Here is a 23,027-nt window from a genome sequence, read left to right as displayed (position 1 = left end):
TTGTGTTAGAATGTGTGGTAACATGCCAATGACTTAAGATTTTGTTTTCCTTATTTTATAAAAATTGACAAGAACTTTTGTTCCTTGTATTATGACTGTTTATAGACTTTTCAAGAGATGTGTTTTCCCCTTGGTTGTGTGGATTGTTTGTAATAGCTTAGACATACTTTGGTAAAGATGTTCTTTGTTTACATATTTCCCAGTAGTAATGTCTTTAATGTGGAATTTTCATTACAGGAAAAGACAAAAAAGAAAAAGAAGCATAAGAAACACAGTAAAAAGAAGAAAAAGAAGACTGCTAGTTCAAGTCCTGATTCATCGTAACATTTAGAAAAACCTGGATTCCCTTAAAGAAAGTGCAATGTCTAAGAAAATTTCAACTGTGAAAATTATGACATATTTACTAAAATGCATGAACTTTCTTGTTTCTAAAATTATTCCTGGACTCTACAGTAGCCACTCAGGTGCTGCTGTTTGGAAGGTCATGATTGCTGCCTGCTTTTTGAGCATCTTCTTTCTCCTTTGTGCTTGATAACTCTCGGAGATATTACACACACTGCAGTCATGATAGTGGTTAAGACATTTGGGAATAAAGCTAATACTTTTGACTAGATATATCTATGGATAAACAGAAATTGAATCTGGATGTATCTTTAAGATGCAGTCAGAAATGACAGATGATTCTAGTTAAAATTTTTGAAGTAGGGATTACATTAATGCTTCAAAAATCTTTACTTGTAGATAAGTGTATTTTTAATTTTTTCCCCTGTATACTTTTATTTACCTGGGAAGGAACTTTTAAGGCGGGAGGGTGGTTTGCTATCTAGCTACCAGAATAGCGTGCCTTTGATCCTCACACATCCTATTTTTGTGGACACAGCAGCCATGCTTCCTGGGGAGTTTAGAGCTGGGTGCCAGCAGTCTTGTCCTTTACTGAGCTTAGTAACATCCTTGGATTTTGTGTGCTGCTTTGAGTGAGTCAGAGATGTGAAGCCCTTTGCAGCATGAGAAAACCCCAAAAGCTCGGAATTTACCTCCACATCTATAATAACTGAATGTTTTTTAGCATTAGAATGTGTTATGTTGTTTGAATTTTGACTACACTTTGACTTTGGAGAGGAATAGTTTCAGATAGACACTGGTACTTTTTGAAATGGATAGTTGAAGATTCTAAAATGCATGTTTTATACTGTTAAGTTTTAACCAGTCAAGAAAATTTTATGTAACCAGTGATTGTTACCTTTATTTTTTGTATAAATTTTGTTTAGGCTGCAATGTTTAGCTTTAGTTAACTCCTTACTCTTGCTGTCTTACATTCATTACTATGTTTAATGGCATATTTGCCACGATATTTAGCATGTAAAAAGCAGGGATTTCTTTTCTTTTTTTAACAGCTTCATATTGAAGCTGAGACCATAAACAAGTTGAGTGCAGGCTTGATATGCTATATCTTGTTACATAAAGCTGTTGCCAGAATCTTAGTAAATACATTTTAAAAGTTTGTTGTCTTTGTATGTTAGTAACAAAATATGGTAAGTTAACTTTAAGTGAGAATTACTTCTCTTTCTGTGTCATTTTACTAAGATTTTGTGCCTCAGATATTCTGCTGAATTATTAGGAATGTTAAAAGGAATTGATAAATTGTTTCATTTTACATTTTTATATAATCAGGTAATAAGAAATGTAATTTGATGTACAATTTTACCTATTTCAAAAGGTTTGCTAATTACAGTGGTATATGCACAGAGCATTTTGGCATGACAAGAGGCTGAATAAATAGCTATTTTACTTAAAAATAGCTGTGCTCTTAATCTCCCTTTGAGTCACAGGTAAACTTACAAAGGTAAAATACTAGTAGGTATTAGTAATAGGTAAAGTAAACCCTCAAGGTTTTAGTGGTTAAGCCAAAAACAAACCATTTCAAGAGTTTTTATTTTTCCTTCTGTTTTTTAATGCTTAAAGCTTCATACTGCTTTCTCATAAAGATACCTGTATGCATGCCAGGTATGGTGGTAACATGCCTATAATCCCAGCATTCGGGAGGCTAAAGCAGGATTGTAAGTTTGAGGTAGTTGTGAGTTTGAAGCTAGCTTGGGCTATATAGAGAGATCCTGTCTCAAAACAACTTTTTTATGTGCCAATACTGAGATTTGAACTCGACCTCACACTCTCGCTCAGTTCATGGTTGGCACTCTACCACTTGAACCACATCTTCAGTGTAGCTATTTTGCTGTTTACTTGAAAATATAAGTCTTGAAGATTTGTCTGCTAACTTCAAACTTTGATCCTTAAATTTCAGCTTCCTAAGTAATTAGGATTATAGGCGTGAGCCAGCAGTGCCTGGCTTTTTACACACACTTGAGTACATAAAATTGAGGGCATTTTATATTCTCAGAACTGTTTGTAAAAATGCTATTAAAATCATCAGCTTATTTGCTGTATATTTCAGTGTACAAGTGCAGCTTTATAGACTGGTCCTTAGTTCTGTCCCACTAGAAGCAACTGTTTCAGACATTGGGGATGAGGGGAAGGAGGAGATTTGGCAAATAGCTTTTTCTTTTCAGTCTGATGATTCTCAGAGAAGCATCATTTCATTGTTTCTCTGCAGTAACCTTAACAGTCTTCCCAAAAATGATACAAGAATATATATGCCAGAGTAATGTTGTCAGTTGTGTATACTGTAGCTGTTAAATGTTGCAAAACAGCATCAGACTACTCTCTTTCATGAGTTTTATAAACATAAAGCATGTAACTTGCACAATGGGACTACCTGGCAGAAGTGGATGAGTGTCTACATAGAAAAGAATGGCCTTATGTCACTTCTACTTTTTTTTTTTCAGTTACTTTGGATTACAATATTTAGATGTTTTAAGTGCTTTAAAATCAATCTAGTTTTATTTATCCAGAATACAGTTTCATGTTCTTCCATCAAGATGTGCTAAAGACCCATTCTTTAAATTTCTGTTATCATAAACAACAAACTAGCCTTGGTAAAACCAAGTGTGAACTATTATTATTATTATTATTCTTTCAGAGCTGAGGGCCAACTTCTGGTTAAAATTTTCACACTTAAGAAATTTTAAAATCATGCATTTATCTGCTATTTTTGGAATGAAAGTTTTGTGAGAACTTTTTTTTTTTCTAATTTTATCTACCTTGTTGTAAGACTTACTCCCCTTCTCCCTTCCTTTCCCTCCCTTCCCTCTCCCTCTCCCTCCTCTCCCCCCCATGAGTTAATCAAGGGGCCTGGGTGCTGTCCCTGAGCAGCTTTGTCTTCAGCTCAAGACTAGCACTCTACTACTGGAGCCACAGCGCCATGCCTGGCCTTTCTGAGAAGTTGGAGATAATTCTATAGACTTTCCTGCCTGGGCTGGCTTCAGACTGCAGTCCTCAGATCTCAGCCTCATGAGTAGCTAGGATTATAGGTGTGAGCAACCAGAACCCAGCAAAACTTACTCTTATACTTTAATAAAAATTCAGTTAGAGGAACTAGAATATATTGCCCTACATTTAATTTCTAATTTAAAAAAATTGTTTAAGTATTTCATCCTCTAGCCAGAATGGCCATCATCAAGAATGTGCAGCATCAAGTTGTGCAGCCTTTATAGAAGGCAATTTGGAGATTATTAAAAAAAAACAGAAGTAGAGCCACCTTCTAATCTAGTGATACCACTGTTGGGCATTTATCCAAAATAATACAAATCAGGTTACAGTAACTGTACCAGTACACCTTGTTCATTCAGAGCTGCACTAGTCACAGTAGCTAAGTACCAGATACAGCCCAGATGCCCTATAATTGATTCTCAAGAAATATGGTATGTATAGACATTTGAATTTTATCCATCAGGAAGATTCATTTTCAGGGAAATGGATCTGGAGAAAAATACTGAGAAAGACCAAGGTCATGTTTTCTCACATACATGGATGTTAGACTAAAATATAAATACAGGGCCATCTGCATGCATGATGTGTGTATGCACGTGTGTATGTGTGCATGTGTGTGTATGCCTATAATCAAACTGGTTTATGCAGGACAGATTCCATGGTGTAATCCCTTTGAACTAATAAGCAGCTTAACAGAAATGAGTATTAGGAAGCTTAAACAAGACTTATTCATAAACTTCCTCTGACTGTGAGGTAACTAGTGAGCAAATGCAGTTACAATAATGTATGTAAGTAAAAATGGAACTGGGAAAAGGAGTGTGGCTAGGCTAGGTGAATGTTAAAGGTGTGGCTGATCAAGATATACACATAAATGGACATGTTAAGCTCAATCTCCAGTATACACTTAAAAATAATTCAGAAATTTCAGCCTAGGGCTAAGGGCATAGTCAGTCCAGTATTCACAAAGTCCTGGTTCAAGCCCTAGCAACAACAAAGAAAACCATCCCTAAAAGTAGTTTCAGAGGATTTTCTTGCCGTACCAAAATGATGGCTACCAGATGCCTCAATAGTTTTTTTCCCTACCAAGATATTACCCTAGACATCAATTAGAACAGTGGACATTTCAGTGAGCTTTCGTTTACATCACGTTTTCCTACCAGTCTTAGGTGAAAATGGGTTTTTACACTTCAGAAGATTCCAGATTGAAAACCTTTGAGTCTCATGAAAAGATGTTTGGTTAGAGTTTAAAAGTTATGCTCTTAGAGGGAACGGTCTATGGCCTGGGAAATCAGCTGAGAAACCTCCATCTCAACTATCATGTTCAAATACAGAAATATTTTTAGGGAGAATAGCAATAGAATGATATACTAATTCGATTATGTTTAGCCCTCAAGAAAAAGTATATGCTGAAATTGCCACAATGCTTCAGATCACAGTAACCTTAATGAAAACCCCTAATATGTACTGAGTGGTAGCAACCATTGCTGCCAGGTTTTCCAGTTACTTGAAAAGGTTCTGTTTGGTTGCTAGGAAGTTTCTGTGGTCACATTCCATAGTGAGAGATTGGCGTGGTGAACTATGGGATCAGCAGTTGTTTAGAACACCCAAGCTTGGAGCAAGCCTATCTGGGAAGTACAGTGTGTTGAAGCCAAACTCAGCATGGAGCAGCGGGCTCTGAAGAAACTAGTCGAATCCATCTGTAAAACTGTCAAAAGCTGTAAGTACTGACCAGACTTACAACACTACCTGAGCATTTTTGGTTCAATCAAATGCAAATGTTAAGTTATACTAATTGGAAACATACTACTTAGGTATTAATGAGTACTTTGTAACACTAGAGTCTCTCTATGTCTAATATTTAGGTTACTTTAAAAATGAGTTAGGTAAGTGAATAATTGTGTTTGCACTTACACGGAAAGTGTTTTAATGCTTGGGTGTCCTATTTAGTAAAAATAGCTTGAGGATTTTACATGGTATAAGTGATAAAGGTAATCTGCTAGCCTAGGGCTGAGCTTACATTGAAATGTAATCAGAATTTCTAAATTATAAAGGTTTACTGCATTCACTGCCCCTAGTTGTCTGGTACAAACCCCACAGTGGTAGATAATCACTCTAGAGGATTAAAAAATACATAGGATACTTAGATGCTGAATTGATGACATTGCTTTGCACATGGCTAGTGTTTGCATATTAAAGATACTTAGATTTAATAATTTTCTTTTTAATCCTTGTCCTAAAAAAACTTAAGCAATCTGTGTTTCTCAGCATAAGTATTGACTGGTAATCCTCAATCTTTTGGACACCGATGAAGTTCATTTCAGCCACTGTTACAGAATCATTAAGAACACTTCTGGGTTTTTTCCCCAAGACCAAGACTCAAACAGTATCTGATGCTTTCACCCATTGGTTGGCAGAGAGGACTTGTACTTTTACTTGATTGATCTCAGAGTATAGCTGTTACCTAAGATTCATTGTAGAGTTGATTATGGTGGTACTATAGTTTGAACTTGGGTCCTCCATTTGGCGGATCCAAGTTGAGCCATGGCTCATTTGAGCCCTGACTCCAGCTTACATGTTTTCTAGTTATTTTGAAGAGTCTCAGACTTCTCTGCCTGGGCTGGCTTCCAACCATGATCCTCCACATCTTAAGACATTAGCTATTAGCTACAACTAACTTTAAAACTCCATTTTTTTGGTCTCACTAGCTAGTTTGGGGGTAAAGGGGGGCAGGAGGTATCAGTCACATACATGGGTAGTGGCTACGAAAGTAGACAACAGATCAAAAACAATGCGATTTCAGAAGGTGTTGATCTCATGGCTCACTTAATGGGTGAGCAAGCTATGCATTCTTACAAGACCTGTGTTTAATGTTCCTCTGTTACTGACTTAATTTTTGAACTTCAGTGTGCACTGAGGCACAAAGTTGTCAGTGTTGGCATACACTCTTGAAGTATAGGAATATCTACATCATCAGAATCAATGAAATGATTGTGTCAAAAATACCACCCCAGTTGTATTGTCTCTGGAAATTCAAATTTTTCACTACAGGTAAAATCACTGAAAATGGGGCATTTAGAAATGATTGAGTCATTTCACATTACTTAACTGGTTTGTTTGACATCTGGAAATGACTCTCGTCAAACATATTCCTTAACTTCTCCAATTACAGTCCTCTAAATCTGACTAGTACTTCAATTCACAAGTGGTTGACAAAAACATTAAGAGCCTACCAGTGTGCTAGACACTCTTGGATATTGAGTTTGTTTTAAACATGCTAAACCAATACTTTTTGAGCAGGCACCATGGGCTCCTGCCTGTAATACCAACTATTCAGGAGACATATCTGAATGATCACAGTTTGAAACCAGACCATGCAGGAAAGTACACTGGACTATCTCCAACACCAGCAAAAAGCTGAGGGAGGTGTGGCTCAAGTTGGTAGCATGACAGCTGAGCAAGCCCAAACAAGGCTCTGAGTTGTGTAAAGGACAAACACATGTATATGTATGAACCCAGGCACGTACACACTAATCCCTGGGACCACTGACTTAGCAATTATTTAGCAAAGCTGAGGCATGTCCTACAAACCTGCATATTTGCCAAATGTGGAACAGTGGAAAGAGGGTTGATTCTCATAAGCAGTCTAAAAGATGATGTCATGAGAAACATTGTTCCTGAATGATAAACACGAGATCTTTTCCTCTTCTACCTCAATTTTCACTTCTTGCCAGTTTGCCATGACACCAATGAGGTGTCTTCAGCATCTAATTCTGCCTGTTTCTTTAACTCACATTGCGTACTGTCCTTAGAATGCTCCACTCCATACCTAAATTAATGCTACTTCAAAGTCAACTTTTCCCATGAAGACAGCCAGCTCCTCTTTCCCACTGCACATTTTTCCTCCTTTACATGTTTATGGGAGGAGTGTGAATTCTTACATAATTTTGCAGTTATATACTGCTGTATAAGACTTGTGAGTTAAACCTACCTTAATTACGTAAACTCCTAAGTAAAAAGTCCTTATTTTTTGGGAGGTTAGGGGGAAGGGATGGTTACATTAGGCCCAGGCCACCTGACATCATAAGAACAAAAAAGCTGCTTAGTAAACTATAACTGAGTAACTCAATAATTAACATTTTTTGTCTTTTCATTTTTTCAGTCAAAAAAAGTGAGGTACATTGTCTCATAAATCTTTTTCAAAGCTTGGTGGAAAGAAGTGGTGGAAGATTTGATAAGGGGTTAGATCGTAACACATTTCGAGGGATCCTGTACAGCATATTTGGAATGACTGATGACATGTTGATGAACAGAGGTAAGGAATAGTAAGATTTAAATATGCCAATCTGAGATGCAAACTATATACATGTGTGCATGTGTGTGTATTCAGTTGTCATCAGACTGATTTATTTTAATTAAAAAACTAGAAAGGTAAAATTCTAAGTGTAGCTAGCATTCCAAACAAGTTTGATTATGAGGATGATTTTTAACACAAACTCAGAATTTCATATAACTATATAGCTCTGAGAAATCACTAATGAACTAAATTTTTTTAAGGTAAGCAGCTTTTGGCTTATACTTTGATCCTAGCTACTTAGGAGGCTGAGATCTAAGTGGAGGTGTAGTTCAAGTGATAGAGTGCCTGCTTAGAGCAAAAAAGTCAAGCAAGACTAGAAGACTTGAGTTTAAGGTCCCATCCAGGTGCACACACGTGCATGTGCGCGCGCACGCATGCGCGCGCACACACACACACACACACACACACACACACGAAAAATCAATAGAATTACGTATTTTAGACATGTTTGTTATTACTTGACTTTTTCTTCAAAAAATGGAAAATTGTCAGTATAAAAATGATAACTCGGGACTGGGAAGATGGCTCAGTGGGGCCCTGGGTTCGATTCTCCAGCACCACGTAAATGAAAAAAGCCAGAAGTGGCGCTGTGGCTCAAGTGGTAGAGTGCTAGCCTTGAGCTGAAGAGCTGAGGGACAGCGCCCAAGCCCAGAGTTCAGGCCCCACGACTAACCAAAAAAAAAAGGATAACTCATTGACCTTGGGAATATCAAAGAAAAAATAATATTTAAAATAGGAAATTATTAACTGTAATCATTTCCAGGATCAGATCTTTAAAGTGTACAATATTTATATATATGTATTGTTGAATCAAAAAATAATTATAATACACTTAAAAACACATTTTTTTCTTTTAGTGTTTTTTGCATTTGACAAAGACAGTGATAATTACATCAATGTAATAGAATGGATTAAAGGATTATCAGTGTTTCTTCGAGGGACTTTTGAAGAAAAGCTCAAGTGTAAGGTTACTGGCTTAGTGACACATATTGCCAATTCTGTAGGTTTAAGTATTTAAAAATATGAAATCACTGTAACAGCCTTGCAAATAAGGGGTTCATGATAGCAGAGAGAGGGAGAGGGAGAGGGGGAGAGAGAGAGAGAGAGAAGAAAAAGAGGGAAGGAAAGAAGGAAAGAAAAAGAAAAGAGGAGAAAAGCAAAAGTGCCCTAATTATAAGGTCATGGGAGAGTCCCTAGCCCAATGGCCCCAAATCATTGCCTTCAGTTTTTTTCTTTAATAATCAAGTGTCAGCAGAATGGCCCTCATTAGGATGTCTTTGGATTATGGTCCAGACTAATAGCAGTTCAGGGTCAGGCTTGTATCAACTCTGATCAGCTGGCAAGGTTAGTTTCTAAGGCTGCCTTCTGGGCTCAGCATGAAACAGGGCCTGATTTGCAGCTGTGCAAATCCTTTGGGGCCATCCTTTGTCATTCCACCAAAGAAAATGTGTGAGGGGTTGACACAGAACCAGATTAAACACACACTAACCACCTGATGTTGAAACTCACAATGTTGGGAGTTGTTACAGATCACTGAGGAGAGAAAGATGAAGGTAATCTAAGCTCAAAGGGAAGTGTGCTACAATGGAGCTCACTCAATGCCAAAGACAATGACCTCCCAATTTACAATTTTGTCTAATACTAAGCGCTGATTTGTCCCAGTGGGATGATGTTTTACTCTTCTGGTGTTCTCTGGGTTCTTCTGGTTACTCTTTGGATTCTTTCAAGAATTCTGGAAATAATACAAATAATTTCAAATATCAATTTTCAGGGAAACAAACTGTTTAATGTCTAACTGCTTTAGCAAAGATTGCAGAATTCTCCATAAATAAGCATTTTTTTTTGGGGGGGGGGGTGTCTGGTCGTGGGGCCTGAACTCTGGGACCTGGGCGCTGTCCCTCAGCTCTTCAGCTCAAGGCTAGTGCTTTACCACTTGAGCCACAGTGCCACTTCCAGCTTCTTTTTCTTTTTGCTTATGTGGTGCAGGGCCTCAGGCATGCAAGGCAAGTGCTCTACTACTGAGCCACCTTCCCAGCCCCAAATAAGCATTATTTTTATCCCTTGTTCTTCACTTGATTTGGCTGAGATATTGAAAAGATCTCTAAATTAATACATTTAAAAAGTTATATCTAAAAATCACCAAATCTGGCATTTGTGATTTGTTAAACTATCTTTAAGTAGTTATATAAAAGCCTTCAATTCAACATTATCTATCTGTAAGTACAATGTATCTTGATCAATGTCATGCTTCCATTGCTAACCCTCTCTAATTACCACTTAAACCTGGTTCAGTGTTTTTGTGGTGGTGGTGATAGTGGTGGCTGTTCTATATAGTTTTGTAGGGGTAGGGATAGAACCTAGAACCTCATACTTGTTAGGCAAGCATAAGTTATATACTACTGGCCTTGTAGTATTCTTTTACAAAAATCTCACTGAGAAGTGAAAAGCTAAGCTTTAGGGATATAAATCCTTTTAATACTAGTAATTGGTGAAAATGATTAATTACACCAAATGCAACTGTACATGACTAAACTATCACACTATTAAAAAACTTCTGTACTCAAATCCTACTTCTTAAAATGTTGCCTATACATTTAAAGATAAATTAATTCAGGGGAAAATACTTTCTTCAGAATGAAACTCATATGTATGTTATAGATTGAAGAAATTTAACTAATACAGCTAATCTAGTACTCTAAAAGTTTTCTGGCCGGGCACCGGTGGCTCACGCCTGTAATTCTAGCTACTCAGGAGGCTGAGATCTGGGGATTGTGGTTCAAAGCCAGTCCAGGCGGGAAAGGCTGTGAAACTTATCTCTAATAAACAATCAGAAAACCAGAAATGGTGTTGTGGCTCAAATGGTAGAGCACTAGCCTTGAGCTGTTGAGCTGAGGGACAGCACCCAGGCCCAGAGTTCAAGACCAATGACGCACAAAAAACAAAAAAAAAATCTGGGTGCTATTACTTTTGCCAAAACATTTAACTAGACTACAGACTGAAAATTCCTACAATTCTGTACCTCCCCCTGGACCTGAGTAAAGTCACTGGTGGGATCAATTGAGTGAACTCTTGTGTGGGACACAGGGAGAAGCAAGGCATGGAAGTCACTCTGGGGAGGATATATTTGATAATTTGGGACTGCAAAAGAGCAGATCAAGGTAATGACTGAACCTACTATCCTAAAATCTTTCAACTCTATAGTAAATTGAGATGAGTAACTTATGTGTAATAGAAAATTTGTCTTTATATATTAGTATCTAATGTTGAAATAACCAGAAGATTAATAATATTTTAACTATTCTTATTCACATATTAAAACTTCTTATGCTTTCAAGTCTGTTTTGAAGTTTATTATTTGAATGGAGATGGTTATATTTCTCAAGAAGAAATATTTGACATGTTGAAGAACAGTCTATACCAACAGTCACCTGAAGAAGAGAGTGATGAAGGAATAAGCGAGTTAGTAGATCTAACACTGAAGAAAATGGTAAGAATGAAAAACTGCTGGGCACTCCTACTTAGGAGGCTGAGATCTAAAGACCATGGTTTGAAACCAACCTGGGCTGTAAGACTCTTATCTCTCAATTAAGCAGCAAGACCTACAAATGGAACTGTGGCTCAAGTAGTAAAGTGTCAGCCTTAAATAAAAAAGCTAAGGGACAGTATCTGGGCCCCAAGTTCAAGTCCTAGTATAGCACAAACAGAAAAGGAAAAACTAAAAGCTATATTGCATTACATTCAATCAAATATAGGTTGCATAGAGCTAAAGAAAAATTATTGATTTTCCTCCATAATGAATGTAACTCTTAAGTCAGTTTGTATTTGTTCTCTGTCTTATCCATTACCTAGAATAGTCCTGTTGAAAGTGTATGCCAATAAATATTTAGAGAATGGCTGGGCCATTAATCATTATAGAAAATAAATGTTAGATTATTGTTTTCAAATATTTTACTATCAGTAAACCTCATTAATTTATATGGAGGCATGATCCAACTCGTTAACATTGAATGCTGCTTTATTTGGTAACACCTTAAGTCTAGACAGCTATTTTTGATAGCTGATAGTAAAAAAGAGACCATTACTTATCAAGAAATTATCTTCCTTCTTAGGATTATGACAATGATGGCAAGATATCTTTTGCAGACTTTGAGACAGCAGTGAGAAAAGACACACTTCTGTTGGAGGTGTTTGGACCATGTTTACCGGAAGCAAAGGTAAAGTACAAGTACCAAAAGCCCAAACTGGTCAAGGGAAACTTTAAAGAGCCAGCGAATACTTGTTAGACTTTATAGGTAGCTTATTACTGAAGTTTAGGCAATTATAAAGGAATCAGCCTCCTCAACCCAGTTTGGGGCCCTACAAAGAACTATTGACTAGTTCAGTGACTAAAGACTTTGACCTTGTAAGCACTTTAGACTTGCAATTCATTTTAAACACAATGGAAATATTTTCTCAAACTAAACCCAGAATATACTGACTTTATTCAGTGATAAAACATTGAGAAAAGAGTAGATTCAGCTAGAACCAACTATAAATTGCTAGAATCCTCACCTCTTTCAACCCAACTGCTGTCAAATAATAAAAATAAAAAGGCTTTCAAAACTCCTAGATACCAACAGTTTTATAGTGTTTTATTTGTGCTCATGAGGCTTTTCATATGTGACTCTGAGTTAAAATGATTAGCTTCATGATTGGGCTTGCAAAACTTCCTTTCTTTGATTAGCTCTACTTTTCTTCAACATGGAAAAAAGTGATATTCAAAAAAGTGATATTCAAAAGTGAGAATTTCCCAAACTGGTTTTTCAACTGCTATAAATCAAGTAAATTTTTCCTAAAAGTTAACAAAAGCATGTAAACTTCTAATTTTAACTTGGTTCTAATAGCTTATTAATTTTCTTACTTTACAGAATTGTCTTCATTTTGAAGCCTTGGCATTCAGAAACATCATGACTTTTCAAACGTGAATTGCTCAATACTTACATTAAAATTAGAAACAGATCCTGGTTATGTATCTTTGAAAACTTTTTATATTCGCTTCAATTTGCAGTTATTGTGATATGAAACAATGCTATATTAACAAGAAAAGTTCCTCAATGAAACTGTAATATTAGAGAAACAATATGAATTAAATTACATAATGTACATTTTAAAATAGTAGTTGGGGATCGAGGCATGGCTGAGCAGTAGAGTCCCTATCTGGCAAGCACGAGGCCCTCAGTCTAAACACCAGCACCACCAAAGGAAAAAACCTGTTTTTTGGTATGTGTCCGTACTGGAGTTTTAACTCAGGGCATCTCAGTCTTGCTTAACTCTTTCACTCATGGCTGGTGCTCTACCACTTGAACCATACCTCCACTTCTAGCTTTTTGCTGGTCAACTGGACATCAGTGCCTCAGAGATTGTCTGCTGGGGTGGCTTCAGACCTTGATCTCCTGAGTAAGCACTGTAGACATGAGCTCAGTGAAGGGGAATAACAGAAATTTTAAAAAAGGAAAAAATTTCTCTTTGGAAAATACCAACTTGTTAATGGCAATCTATATTCTTCTTCTTTGTTTTAATGGACGACTTGGACATGAATGTTCCAACTTGTCATCTGAAGGCTTTGGTACAGATGAAATTACCTAGTTAAAAAAAAAAAGAATCACTAAAAGTTAGTTCTTATTGGACAAGATTAAATAAATTACTAGAAGAAGAAGGCTATCACCAGGCATGAAGCCCATGCCTCTAATCTCAGCTACTTAGGAAGTGAAGATCAGGAGTGAAAGACCAGCCCAAACAAAACGGTTAGGGAGACCAAGTCTCAAAAAACCCATGCTGGATGTGGAGGTGTGTGCTTACAATCACAACTACACAGGAGGCATAAGAAGGAAGATGGCAGTCAGGCTGCCACAGGCAAAACTGACTCTATCTGAAAAATAAACCAAAAAAAAGGCTAAGAGATGGCTGAAGTGATAGAGCAGTTTTTTAGTAAGTACAAGGACCTGAGTTTAAATCCCAGGAGTAAAAAAAAATCCTCCCAAACCCCAAAAAACAAACAAAAAAGCCCAAGAATATGCATGTAAAAATTCAATCACTGCCATTAGTTTGTTTTGCCAGTCCTGGGGTTTGAACTCTGCCTGGGAGAGCTGTCCCTGAGCTTCTTTTGCTCTAGCACTATGCCACTTGAACCATAGCGCTACTTCCGGCTTTTTGAGTAGTTTATTGGAGATAAGAGTCTCTTGCAATCCTTTGCCAGGGCTGACTTTGAACCGCAATCCTCAGATCTCAGTTTCTTGAGTAGCTAGGATTACAGGTGTAAGCTACCAGTGCACAGCATTGCCATTACTTTTGAGACAAGAATAGATGCAGTTAAAGTTATATCCTATGACAGAAGTAGACAGTGAAGTTGTTTCTGTCCATACATTGGAACAAACAAAATTTCTAAAGATATTTACCAAGATAAAAAAAAAATACAGAGAGAGGGCTAAGGGTGGGTTGTACTTCAATAGCAGGTTTAAGGCCCTGGGTTTGATCTCAAACACTGAAAAACAACTGAATATATACTGTCCTAAAGCACTGTCTTGTAGATCTAAGATAACTTGTTATTTTATGGATTCAGATTAGTATTTTAGTTTTGCATTTCCCCTCCATCCCCTCCTCCCCCAGAACTCAGGCCTTAAGTTTGCTTGGCTTTCTTGCCCACAGCTGGTATACTACCATTTAGAGCCATGCCTCCAGTCCTGTTTTTGGAAGTGGAATCTTAAGGACTTTCCCATCTAGGCTAGCTTCAAATCATAATTCTCTAGATCTCAGCCTCTTGAGTAGCTAGGATTTATGGGTGTGAGCCACTGGCACCAGGCTGGTTTTTCATTTTTGACTCACTTAATATTTGATAGAGACATGTTTGTTTGAAGAGACTAAAAACTTGGAGAAATGAGCAGAAAACTGTATACTCCCCGAGTTTCTAAGGGGAAAAAATGCCAAAACATAAGAAAAAGTGGGAATAAGTCAAAGCAGAGTAAGATAGTCTTTATTTGAAATAGAAAAGTATTAGAAATTGTAAATTGTACTATTTCTCTTTGGCACTGTTTCATTATTCTAGAATTCTGACTTCACTCTGAAAATACAGTCAGCTCTGGCTGAGACACAGGTATAGTTAGTTATATCTGTACTTGGTTTAGCTGTATCTGAAGGAAGCAATGTGCAAATAGGAACTGAAAAACTTAGAAAGACTTAATCATAAAATCCATGCCAATGGAGTTTTACTTTTATTAAATAATCCATCCCTTAGCCACAAAAGTTTTTAAATAAAAGAATCTATGTGAAGGAGACTTGGCACTGGTGGCTTATACCTGTAATAGTTAGCAGACTGAGATCTGAGAATACAGTTCAAAGCTAGCTAGGGCAGGAAAATCCATAAGGCTCTCCAACTAACCACCAAAAAGCCAAAAGTGGAGCTGTGGCTCAAGTGGTAACTCACTAGTCTTGGGCACAAAAGCTCAGGGTAGTGCCCAGGACTGACACACACACAAAAAACATATCTAGTAGGGTACTGGTGGCTCATGCCTATACTCCTAGCTACTCGGGAGGCTGAAAAAAGCATAATAGTTCAAAGCTAGCCCAGGCAGGAAAGGCTGTGAGACTCTGACCTTCAATTAATCACCAGTAAACCAGAAGTGTCTCTGTGGCTCAAAACAGTAGAGCACTAGCTTTGAGCACAAAAGCTCAGGGACAGGGCAAGGCTGAATTTAAGCCCCAAGACCAAGGGGGGGGGGGGGGGGAACCAACCAAAAAAAGATATCTAAAATGGTCTATTTGCTCCACCCAACAAAAAAATTTTCTTTCAAAAGCTAATCCAAATGTTTCCTATTTGTGTTTAGGAAATGATTATGTAAGTAATATAAAAACTATGATGTGATGATATTTTTAAAAAAAGAACAGAACAATGTAGCAACCTAAGACCCAATCTTTAGAAACCTCATCTTCTGGACTAGCGATGTAGGTACTTGCCTAACATGCACAGCCCCTAAGTTTGGTTCCCAGCAATGCTAAATAAACAAACTAATCTCACTTTTGTCTGTGGATATATCATAGAAGCAAAATAAGCATTTTAACTTTATCTATAATAACTCTGAAGAGACATAACTTATACTAGCTTTCTTTCTCAGTTTTAGTTTGTATAAGAACCACCTAAGGAGCTTTGAGGAAAAAAAAAAGAGGAGGGCTAGAATCCACTATCAGACTGATTTAATTAACTGAAAACATTGCTTTAGTATTTTGTTATCTACAGTGATAAAAAACACATCAGATTCATCATTGAAAACAATTACTGTCACAATAAATGTTAATCAAATTCACTTAAGAACTATAGGAAAAAAATATATTTTAAGGAAAATATATTTTTAAATAAATGATGGAGCTGGGAAGGTGGCTCAGTGGTAGAGCGCTTGCCTTGCATGCATGAGGCCCTGGGTTCAATTCCCCAGCACAACATAAGCAAAAAGAAAAAAAGCCGGAAGCAGCGCTGTGGCTCAAGTGGTAGAGCACTCGCCTTGAGCTGAAGAGCTGAGGGACAGCACCCAGGCCCAGAGTTTAGGCCCCACAACCGGACCCAAAAAAAACCAAAAATTTAAATGAAGGGCTGGGAAGGTGGCTCAGTGGTAAAGCGCTTGCCTTGCATGCATGAGGCCCTGGGTTCGATTCCCCAGCACCACATAAGCAAAAAGAAAAAAAGCCAGAAGTGGTGCTGTGGCTCAAGTGGTAGAGCCCTAGCCTTGAGCTGAAGAGCTGAAGGACAGTGCCCAGGCCCAGAGTTCAGACCCCACGACCAGACCCCCCCCCAAAAAAAATTTTTTAATGAAGAATGATTATGTGGCTCAGGTAGTAGAGTACCTATACTTATTAAACACTAGGCCCTGAGTTCAAACCCCAGTACCACCAGAAGAAAAGAATACCTGAAAATGGAAAAAAAAAATAACTACAATTTTATAGTTATCACAAATAATCTTCCTTCTATAATTAAACTGTACTCTTAAAAGTTTTTAAAAATTATCTTCCAGGGGCTGGGAAGGTGACTCAGTAGTACAGTGCTTGCCTTGCATTCATGAGGCCCTGGGTTCGATTCCTCAGCATCACATAAGCAGAAAAAGCCAGAAGTGGTGCTGTGGCTCAGGTGGTAGAGTACTAGCCTTGAGCTGAAGAGCTGAGGGACAGTGCCCAGGCACAGAGTTCAGGCCCCATCACCAACAAAAAATAAAAATAAAAATAATAAATAAAAAGTATCTTCCCTCTTTTGTCACTTATCTTTATTACCTTTTTGGGGGACTGAGTGGTACCAATACTAAGACTTGAACTCATATACACGGGTGCTCTCTCTTAGCTTTTTCACTCAAACCTAGCATTCTACAAGTTGAGCCATGCCTCCATTTAATCTTACCTCTTTAAGTTTATTCCGAATTAAGTTTGCCGTTGTATTCAAGGAGTCATCCTGCAAATCCACTTTAGGTATGTCTGGTAATTTAGGTCCAATTATAACCTCATTACTGCTTGTGCTTGTTTCAAGCAAAGTTCCAAGTTTACGGTCATCTTCTCTTCTTCTTTTCCGTTCCTGTAGTTGTGTTGTTCTAGGCATAAATCTGTCAACTGCCTCTGATGAAATAAGGTCTTTTTGTGCATTCAAGCAAGGTACTGGATTCTTAAAAGTGTTTAATGGCACTTTCTGTGAAGAGTTAGTATGATTACAATGCTTCACAGTTTCATTATGGTTACTATCATCCTTGTAGGAATTTGATGGTCTGTCCATGTGCTCCCCAGATGAACAGGTACATTTTGAGGCAAAATAACATAAAGGCAATTCACAAGAATAAGGAAGACAAGTAGTTGAGTTCCCAGAAGTCTTCAAAGAAGCTGCACAAAATTCAGATCTATCTGAGTGGAAGTCTGATCTAAAATCTTTGTGCTTATGTTCTGGAATCACTTTCCTCTTTGACTTGCAATAGTCTTTGTATTTAAAAGTTGAAGGAAAGGGAAACAAATGGGTCATTAGTTGTTTTCATCATTAAGAATCATATAATTTGTAAAAACAAATTTAAAAGGTTAACAAATTTTACTCCAAAATTTTTATTTTTTAAAATTATCTTTAATTAGCTGTATAAAGTACTTGCCATTTAACAAAGCAATTTATGAGCACAATATATCTCGATCAATGTTACTTACCCCTTTCAACAATGCATTAATATGGTTAAGTGCTTTTAAAAGGATACAAAGGGACACTGTGCCCACTATCACTTTTCCCTTGCTCCCATCATTATAAGTTCACTCTTTTTATTTGTGTATTTTACTCCTCCCATGAATCCCTCTTTGTATCCTCACTCTAAAGTTAACCATTGCATTTTCTCTGAATCTTTTCATTTTCTACGTAAGTATAGATCTTAGGAGAGTTTTCTATGTCCTAATGTAGAAAGCTTTTTTTTTTGGGTCTGGTCATGGGACCTGAACTCTGGGCCTGGGTGCTGTCCCTCAGCTCTTCAGCTCAAGGCTAGCACTCTACCACTTGAGCCACAGCGCCACTTCCAGCTTTTTTCTTTTTGCTTATGTGGTGCTGAGGAATCGAACCCAGGGCCTCATGCATGCAAGGCAAGCGCTCTACCACTGAGCCACCTTCCCAGCCCTAGAAAGCTTCTATTTTTATAGCTTGCAAATACACTACTACAAGAATAGATCATGTCACTTAATTTGTATTTTAGTTATTAAAGTTGTATTGGTGAAATGGCTCAAGTAATAGAGTACCCAATCAACAAGAATGAGATCTAGAGTTCAAAAACCAAGTACCACCAAAAGGGTAAAAAAAAAAAAGGGGGGGGGAGATTAAAGCAAACAATATTGTGTTGGACCTGTATTTTAGAGCCTATACAAGACTCCTGCCTATTCTCTCCTTCCAAAATTAATCATAACACCAGAGTGAGGTGCAGGAAGTGTGGCAAGCATGAAATTGACTATGTGATACTTACTAACTGTTGGGGTTAATATTTGGGAGGTACATTTTAAAGTCTACCTTTGTAAATTCTGTATATATTTCTACAGTGAGATCATATGTAATGGAAATGCTAGAATTTTGCAGGTGAAAAGCAGCTCAAATGAAGTATCCAGGACCAATCAAGTCACAGTTTAAAAAGCAATATCATGCTGTCATTAAAGATGAAGCAATATTCAAATCTAATTTGGAGGTGAGGGGCATGATGAAAAGGTCTAAGGTGAAAGGGAACAGAGAATGAAGGTAATGCTAGGCTTCTACCAAAGGTAGGTTTTAATCCCTACTTTATTTTAGTAAAATACAATATAGACATTCAAGTCTTTCTGCTGGCTGCTTTTAGGTCAAACACTCAATTCCTTGGCATGGGAAACAAGGCCCTTATAATTCACTTCTTGCCTACTTTTTAATCTTATCTTTCACTAAAACCTCTATATTTTGATTAATCACGCATGATGCTTGTTTGGCCCTCTTGCTATTTCAACATTGCCTGGGTTGTGATGTTAATTAATTGGTAACTTGCCTGACTCACTTTCCTATCTCTTCCATCCCCAGAAGTAGAGAACCTTCTGGGTAATAATTACTAAAATTCAATCACTTCTGATATCCTATAGAAAACCTTCTATGAACTAATATCTCTCCCTGTCCACTTTAGTTTAAAATACAATGCTGCACAAAACTTGTGGCTTAGTTACTAACATGATAATTACTTGCTTCTCCTCCCACTAGACCAACTCCAACATGGCACACCTAGCAGACTACCTGACACATGGGAAGTATTAATAGTAGGCATTCCATACCTTTAGTTTTAGTAGCTCTTGTTATATAAGCCTGCCTTTCTTCTAATTTCTTTCTAGTTTCTTCAACTGTCTCAAATTCTGGAGCATAGCATACATGAAGCAATCCACCAAAGAAACTTTGTTCATCCATTTTTTTCTTGGCTATCCTAAAAGGAAATATATGTTAACATGGCTCATTAATATACTTAGAATTAAAGCTTACCTCGTATATACTACATTGATACAAGGAGAAAAGTCCAGGTTTATACATATATATATATATATGTATACCTATAATACATATAAATATTATGTAGGTATGTATGCATATATTTTCCCCAAATTCATAGTGTATTTATATGTATCATACACACCCATAGTGGACTGAGAATTAAGATGTTTTGTTTGTCGATGACATTGGCTTACTGATCTCTTTCCTCTCCTGTTAATTTTTGAGTGAAGCCATTCATACATATACCATTTCCTTTCAACTAACTTGGAGCTCAGCTGGTTAGCCTGAGGCAGAAACCTTGCTCAAGATGTAGAGTTTTTCTTTGTATTAAGTCACATGGGTTTTGTGTTGTCAAATGAGTTAGTTTATACTCGATTTAGCTTTTTCAGTAGTCTTATACTAGGGCTCACAAAAAAAAAACAAAAAACAAATGCTTATTGAATTTTACACCTTGCCCCAGGTAATGTCATGTGTTTAACATCTTATAACAGTTTTGTGACAAAACAGAAACACATTATACAATCTGGCTAGTTTATATACACATTTATGGAGGTAGGATCCAGACTATATTTAAATAGAGTCTATTATATTAGGTGCTGTGTGAATTACAAAATCTCTAGAGAATATGCTTTTTTTTTTTTTTTTTTTGCTGGTTGTGGGGCTTGAACTCTGGGTCTGGGTGCTGTCCCCCAACTCTTCAGCTCAAGGCTAGTGCTCTACCACTTGAGCCACAGCTCCACTTCTGGCTTTTTCAGCTTATGTGGTGCTGAGGAATTGAACCCAGGGCCTCATGCATGGGAAGCAAGCACTCTACCACCAAACCACCTTCCCAGCGTTGAGAATATGCTTTTTTTTAAAGAGCAAAATGTGGTTACAAAAATGAGATTACATATTAAGAGCATTATATAACATATTAAGAACTACATATAACCCTATGAAAGCCTTTTTTTTTTTGGCAGAGGTGGGGGGTTTCTAGGGCCTGAACTCAGGGCTTGGGTGCTCTCTCTGAGCTTTTCTGCTCGAGGATAGGGCTCTATAACTTTAAGCTATATATAGATCTTCTTCTGGTTTTCTAGTGGTTAATAGAGATAAGAGTCTCACAGACTTTTCTGCCCATGCTGGCTTTGAACTTCGATCCTCTTTTCTCAGCCTCCTGAGAAGCTAGGACTGCAGGCATGAGCCACCAGCACCTAGCTCCCATGAAATCTTTTGAGGCATTCTATGGGTGCTACTATGACACCACAGAAAAAATCAAAAAGAAATAAAAATTTTAAATACCAACAGCCAGGAAAAGATGGGCCTTAGACAAGATTAGCAATGAAAAAAGGATTAACATAAAACCAAGTAAAGTCATTGTTTACTTAAGCCTCATTGCAATATTAGGTGTTTGACATATAGAAGTGTGGTAAAATTTGGGTTGATTCACATAGAAGCATGATATAAGAACTGAAAGTGCTGTTATTCTCTGAAAGTGCTGTTATTCTCTCTACTCTGAACAGAAGGCCTATTCTAAGCCTTTACAACTTCATACAACATCAAGATACAGGTCTTTTTAATACTGGGCTTAAAAAAATAGGCTTAACAGGATTAAAAAAAACCTTGAAGTTAGTAAGCAATAAAATGGGAAAATTTACTTCAAATCCCATTTTTAATCTACCACACTACACAAGAAAGAAATTTATAGTGGTACACACCTGTAATTCCAGCACTGGAGAGGCTGAGACAGAAGGACCAGCCTAGACCACAGTGAGTTCAAAGCCACTCTAGTCTACTCAGTTAAGCATGGGAAGGATGTAATGGAAATAGTACTCTGGGTAAGGGTAAGCTTTGAAAAGACTGCAGGAAAAGCTGGTTATATGGCTTAGTGGTCTTTACTACTAACTTCATATGCTATGAAGGTGAATCCCTAGCACGGAAAGAAAAAAAAAAAAAGAAAATACAGGAGATGGGAAGATGAAAAGAACATAGAGCCATATTAAGTTTTGAGTAATTCAGGCATGATCAGGGTTGCAGCCAAAATGATAGTCATATCATTAAAGGAAAAGAGACACTGCTTAATTAGCACAGTACCTTGCACTCTGCAAATTCACAAACTTAATAAGATAAACTTCTGTAAAGTCTTCCGCTGGGTATTCATCAAGAGCATTATATTCTTCGATAGCACCATATAGAGCAAATCGCTCAACTAATTCCTTCATGGCTCCCACTGCAGGAACTCCTTGTATTATTAAATAACGAGATTCCAAATTGATTGTATACACCTAAAAAAGGGAGTGGGGGCTTGTTAAACTTATTTCACATATAAGCCTAAAACAAATCTGCTCTTTCGTTAAATACTCAGGGCTTTTTCTACTTGATCTACAACAAGACAAAAAAAAAAAACCACCATTTTTAATATGCCATTCTCTGCATAAAGAACATTCTAGCTGGGCGCAAGTAGCTCACGCCTGTAATCCTAGCTATTCAGGAGGCTGAGATATGAGGATCTTGGTTCCAAGGTAGCTCGGGCAGAAAAGTCCCCGTGAGACTCTAATCTCCAATTAACCGCTCAAAAACCGGAAGTGGCGCTGAGGCTCAAAGTGGTGGAACGCTAGTCTTGAGCTAAAGAGCTCAGGGACAGCACCAAGGCCCCGAGTTCAAGCCCCACTACCAAAAAAAAAAAAAATCCAAAAGTGTGAGAGTTTCTAAATAAAGCATATACACACCATCCAGGCCAATTAGATAGATAGGTAGATAGGTAGGTAGGTAGGTAGATAGATAGATAGAGATAGATAGATAGAGAGAGATAGATAGATAGATAGATAGATAGATAGATAGATAGATAGATAGATAGATAGATAGATAGATAGATTTTCCCCACAAAATTTGGCTGGACATAAGTTGCTGGGCATAATCATCCAACGAATACTAAGTGGCTGTCACCTAGCAAATACTAAAACAAAGCTCAGTTCCCACGGAGTGGCTTTCTGGAAGTTAACCAAAGGAGCAGTGATAACCTTTGGTAGCAGAGCCTGGGTTTCCCAAGCCGCCCGTCCCGAGAGCGAGCGCTGACAGCAGCCTGGCCGTGTCTTAGTGAGGCTGGCTAGGGGGACTAGAGCCCAGGCAAAGCTATCGGCGGCCGCGAGTGAAGCTAAAATCACTTTACCTTGACAGCGCGAGGTCGTCGGCCCTCCCGATATTTGGCCCGCGTGTCGCACACGGCCCTTTGGACGTGGTGTTCTAACAAACTCCCGAGCTTGCCATCACTCGACGCCATCTTGCCTGTTTTCC

At 37.7% G+C, this 23,027-nt stretch overlaps 3 protein-coding genes across 8 annotated transcripts in view; 2 read left to right on the top strand and 1 right to left on the bottom strand.

Moving 5' to 3' along the window:
- The window catches only part of Fam133b (family with sequence similarity 133 member B), a 23,087-nt gene extending 20,155 nt beyond the window's left edge, over positions 1-2,932 (top strand). For all 3 annotated transcript variants that reach the window (XM_069996494.1, XM_069996493.1, XM_069996492.1), the window contains one exon: positions 238-2,932. In XM_069996494.1, coding sequence (XP_069852595.1) covers positions 238-331 — 94 coding nt within the window. In that variant the 3' untranslated portion in view covers positions 332-2,932. The remainder of the gene's footprint in view (positions 1-237) is intronic.
- Positions 1-23,027, bottom strand: part of Rbm48 (RNA binding motif protein 48) — a 25,913-nt gene extending 2,886 nt beyond the window's left edge. The window contains exons 1-6 of one of the 4 annotated variants that reach the window (XM_069996489.1): positions 22,903-23,027; positions 21,828-22,018; positions 19,547-19,692; positions 17,154-17,716; positions 13,259-13,359; positions 8,600-9,470 (exon numbers count right to left, since the gene is read on the bottom strand). In XM_069996489.1, the coding sequence (XP_069852590.1) occupies positions 13,273-13,359; positions 17,154-17,716; positions 19,547-19,692; positions 21,828-22,018; positions 22,903-23,013 (1,098 nt within the window). In that variant the 5' untranslated portion in view covers positions 23,014-23,027 and the 3' untranslated portion in view covers positions 8,600-9,470; positions 13,259-13,272. Of the gene's footprint in view, positions 1-8,599; positions 9,471-12,348; positions 13,360-17,153; positions 17,717-19,546; positions 19,693-21,827; positions 22,019-22,902 lie in introns of those variants that run through there. The other 3 variants (XM_069996491.1, XM_069996487.1, XM_069996488.1) reach the window with 3 other exon arrangements.
- LOC138809679 (calaxin-like) lies at positions 3,015-12,781 on the top strand. Its single transcript, XM_069996495.1, has 6 exons — positions 3,015-5,101; positions 7,544-7,696; positions 8,596-8,700; positions 11,074-11,225; positions 11,848-11,952; positions 12,646-12,781. Exons 1-6 carry the CDS (start codon positions 5,044-5,046, stop codon positions 12,700-12,702), a joined length of 630 nt encoding a protein of 209 aa, XP_069852596.1. The 5' UTR covers positions 3,015-5,043; the 3' UTR covers positions 12,703-12,781.

Source organism: Dipodomys merriami, unplaced genomic scaffold (genome assembly GCF_024711535.1).
Source record: "Dipodomys merriami isolate MVZ:Mamm:240054 unplaced genomic scaffold, mDipMer1.0.p SCAF_5, whole genome shotgun sequence".
In the NCBI taxonomy this organism is placed as follows: domain Eukaryota; kingdom Metazoa; phylum Chordata; class Mammalia; order Rodentia; family Heteromyidae; genus Dipodomys; species Dipodomys merriami.
The sequence above is the reverse complement of the archived record's forward strand: the minus strand, read 5'-3'. Positions and strand labels throughout refer to the sequence as shown.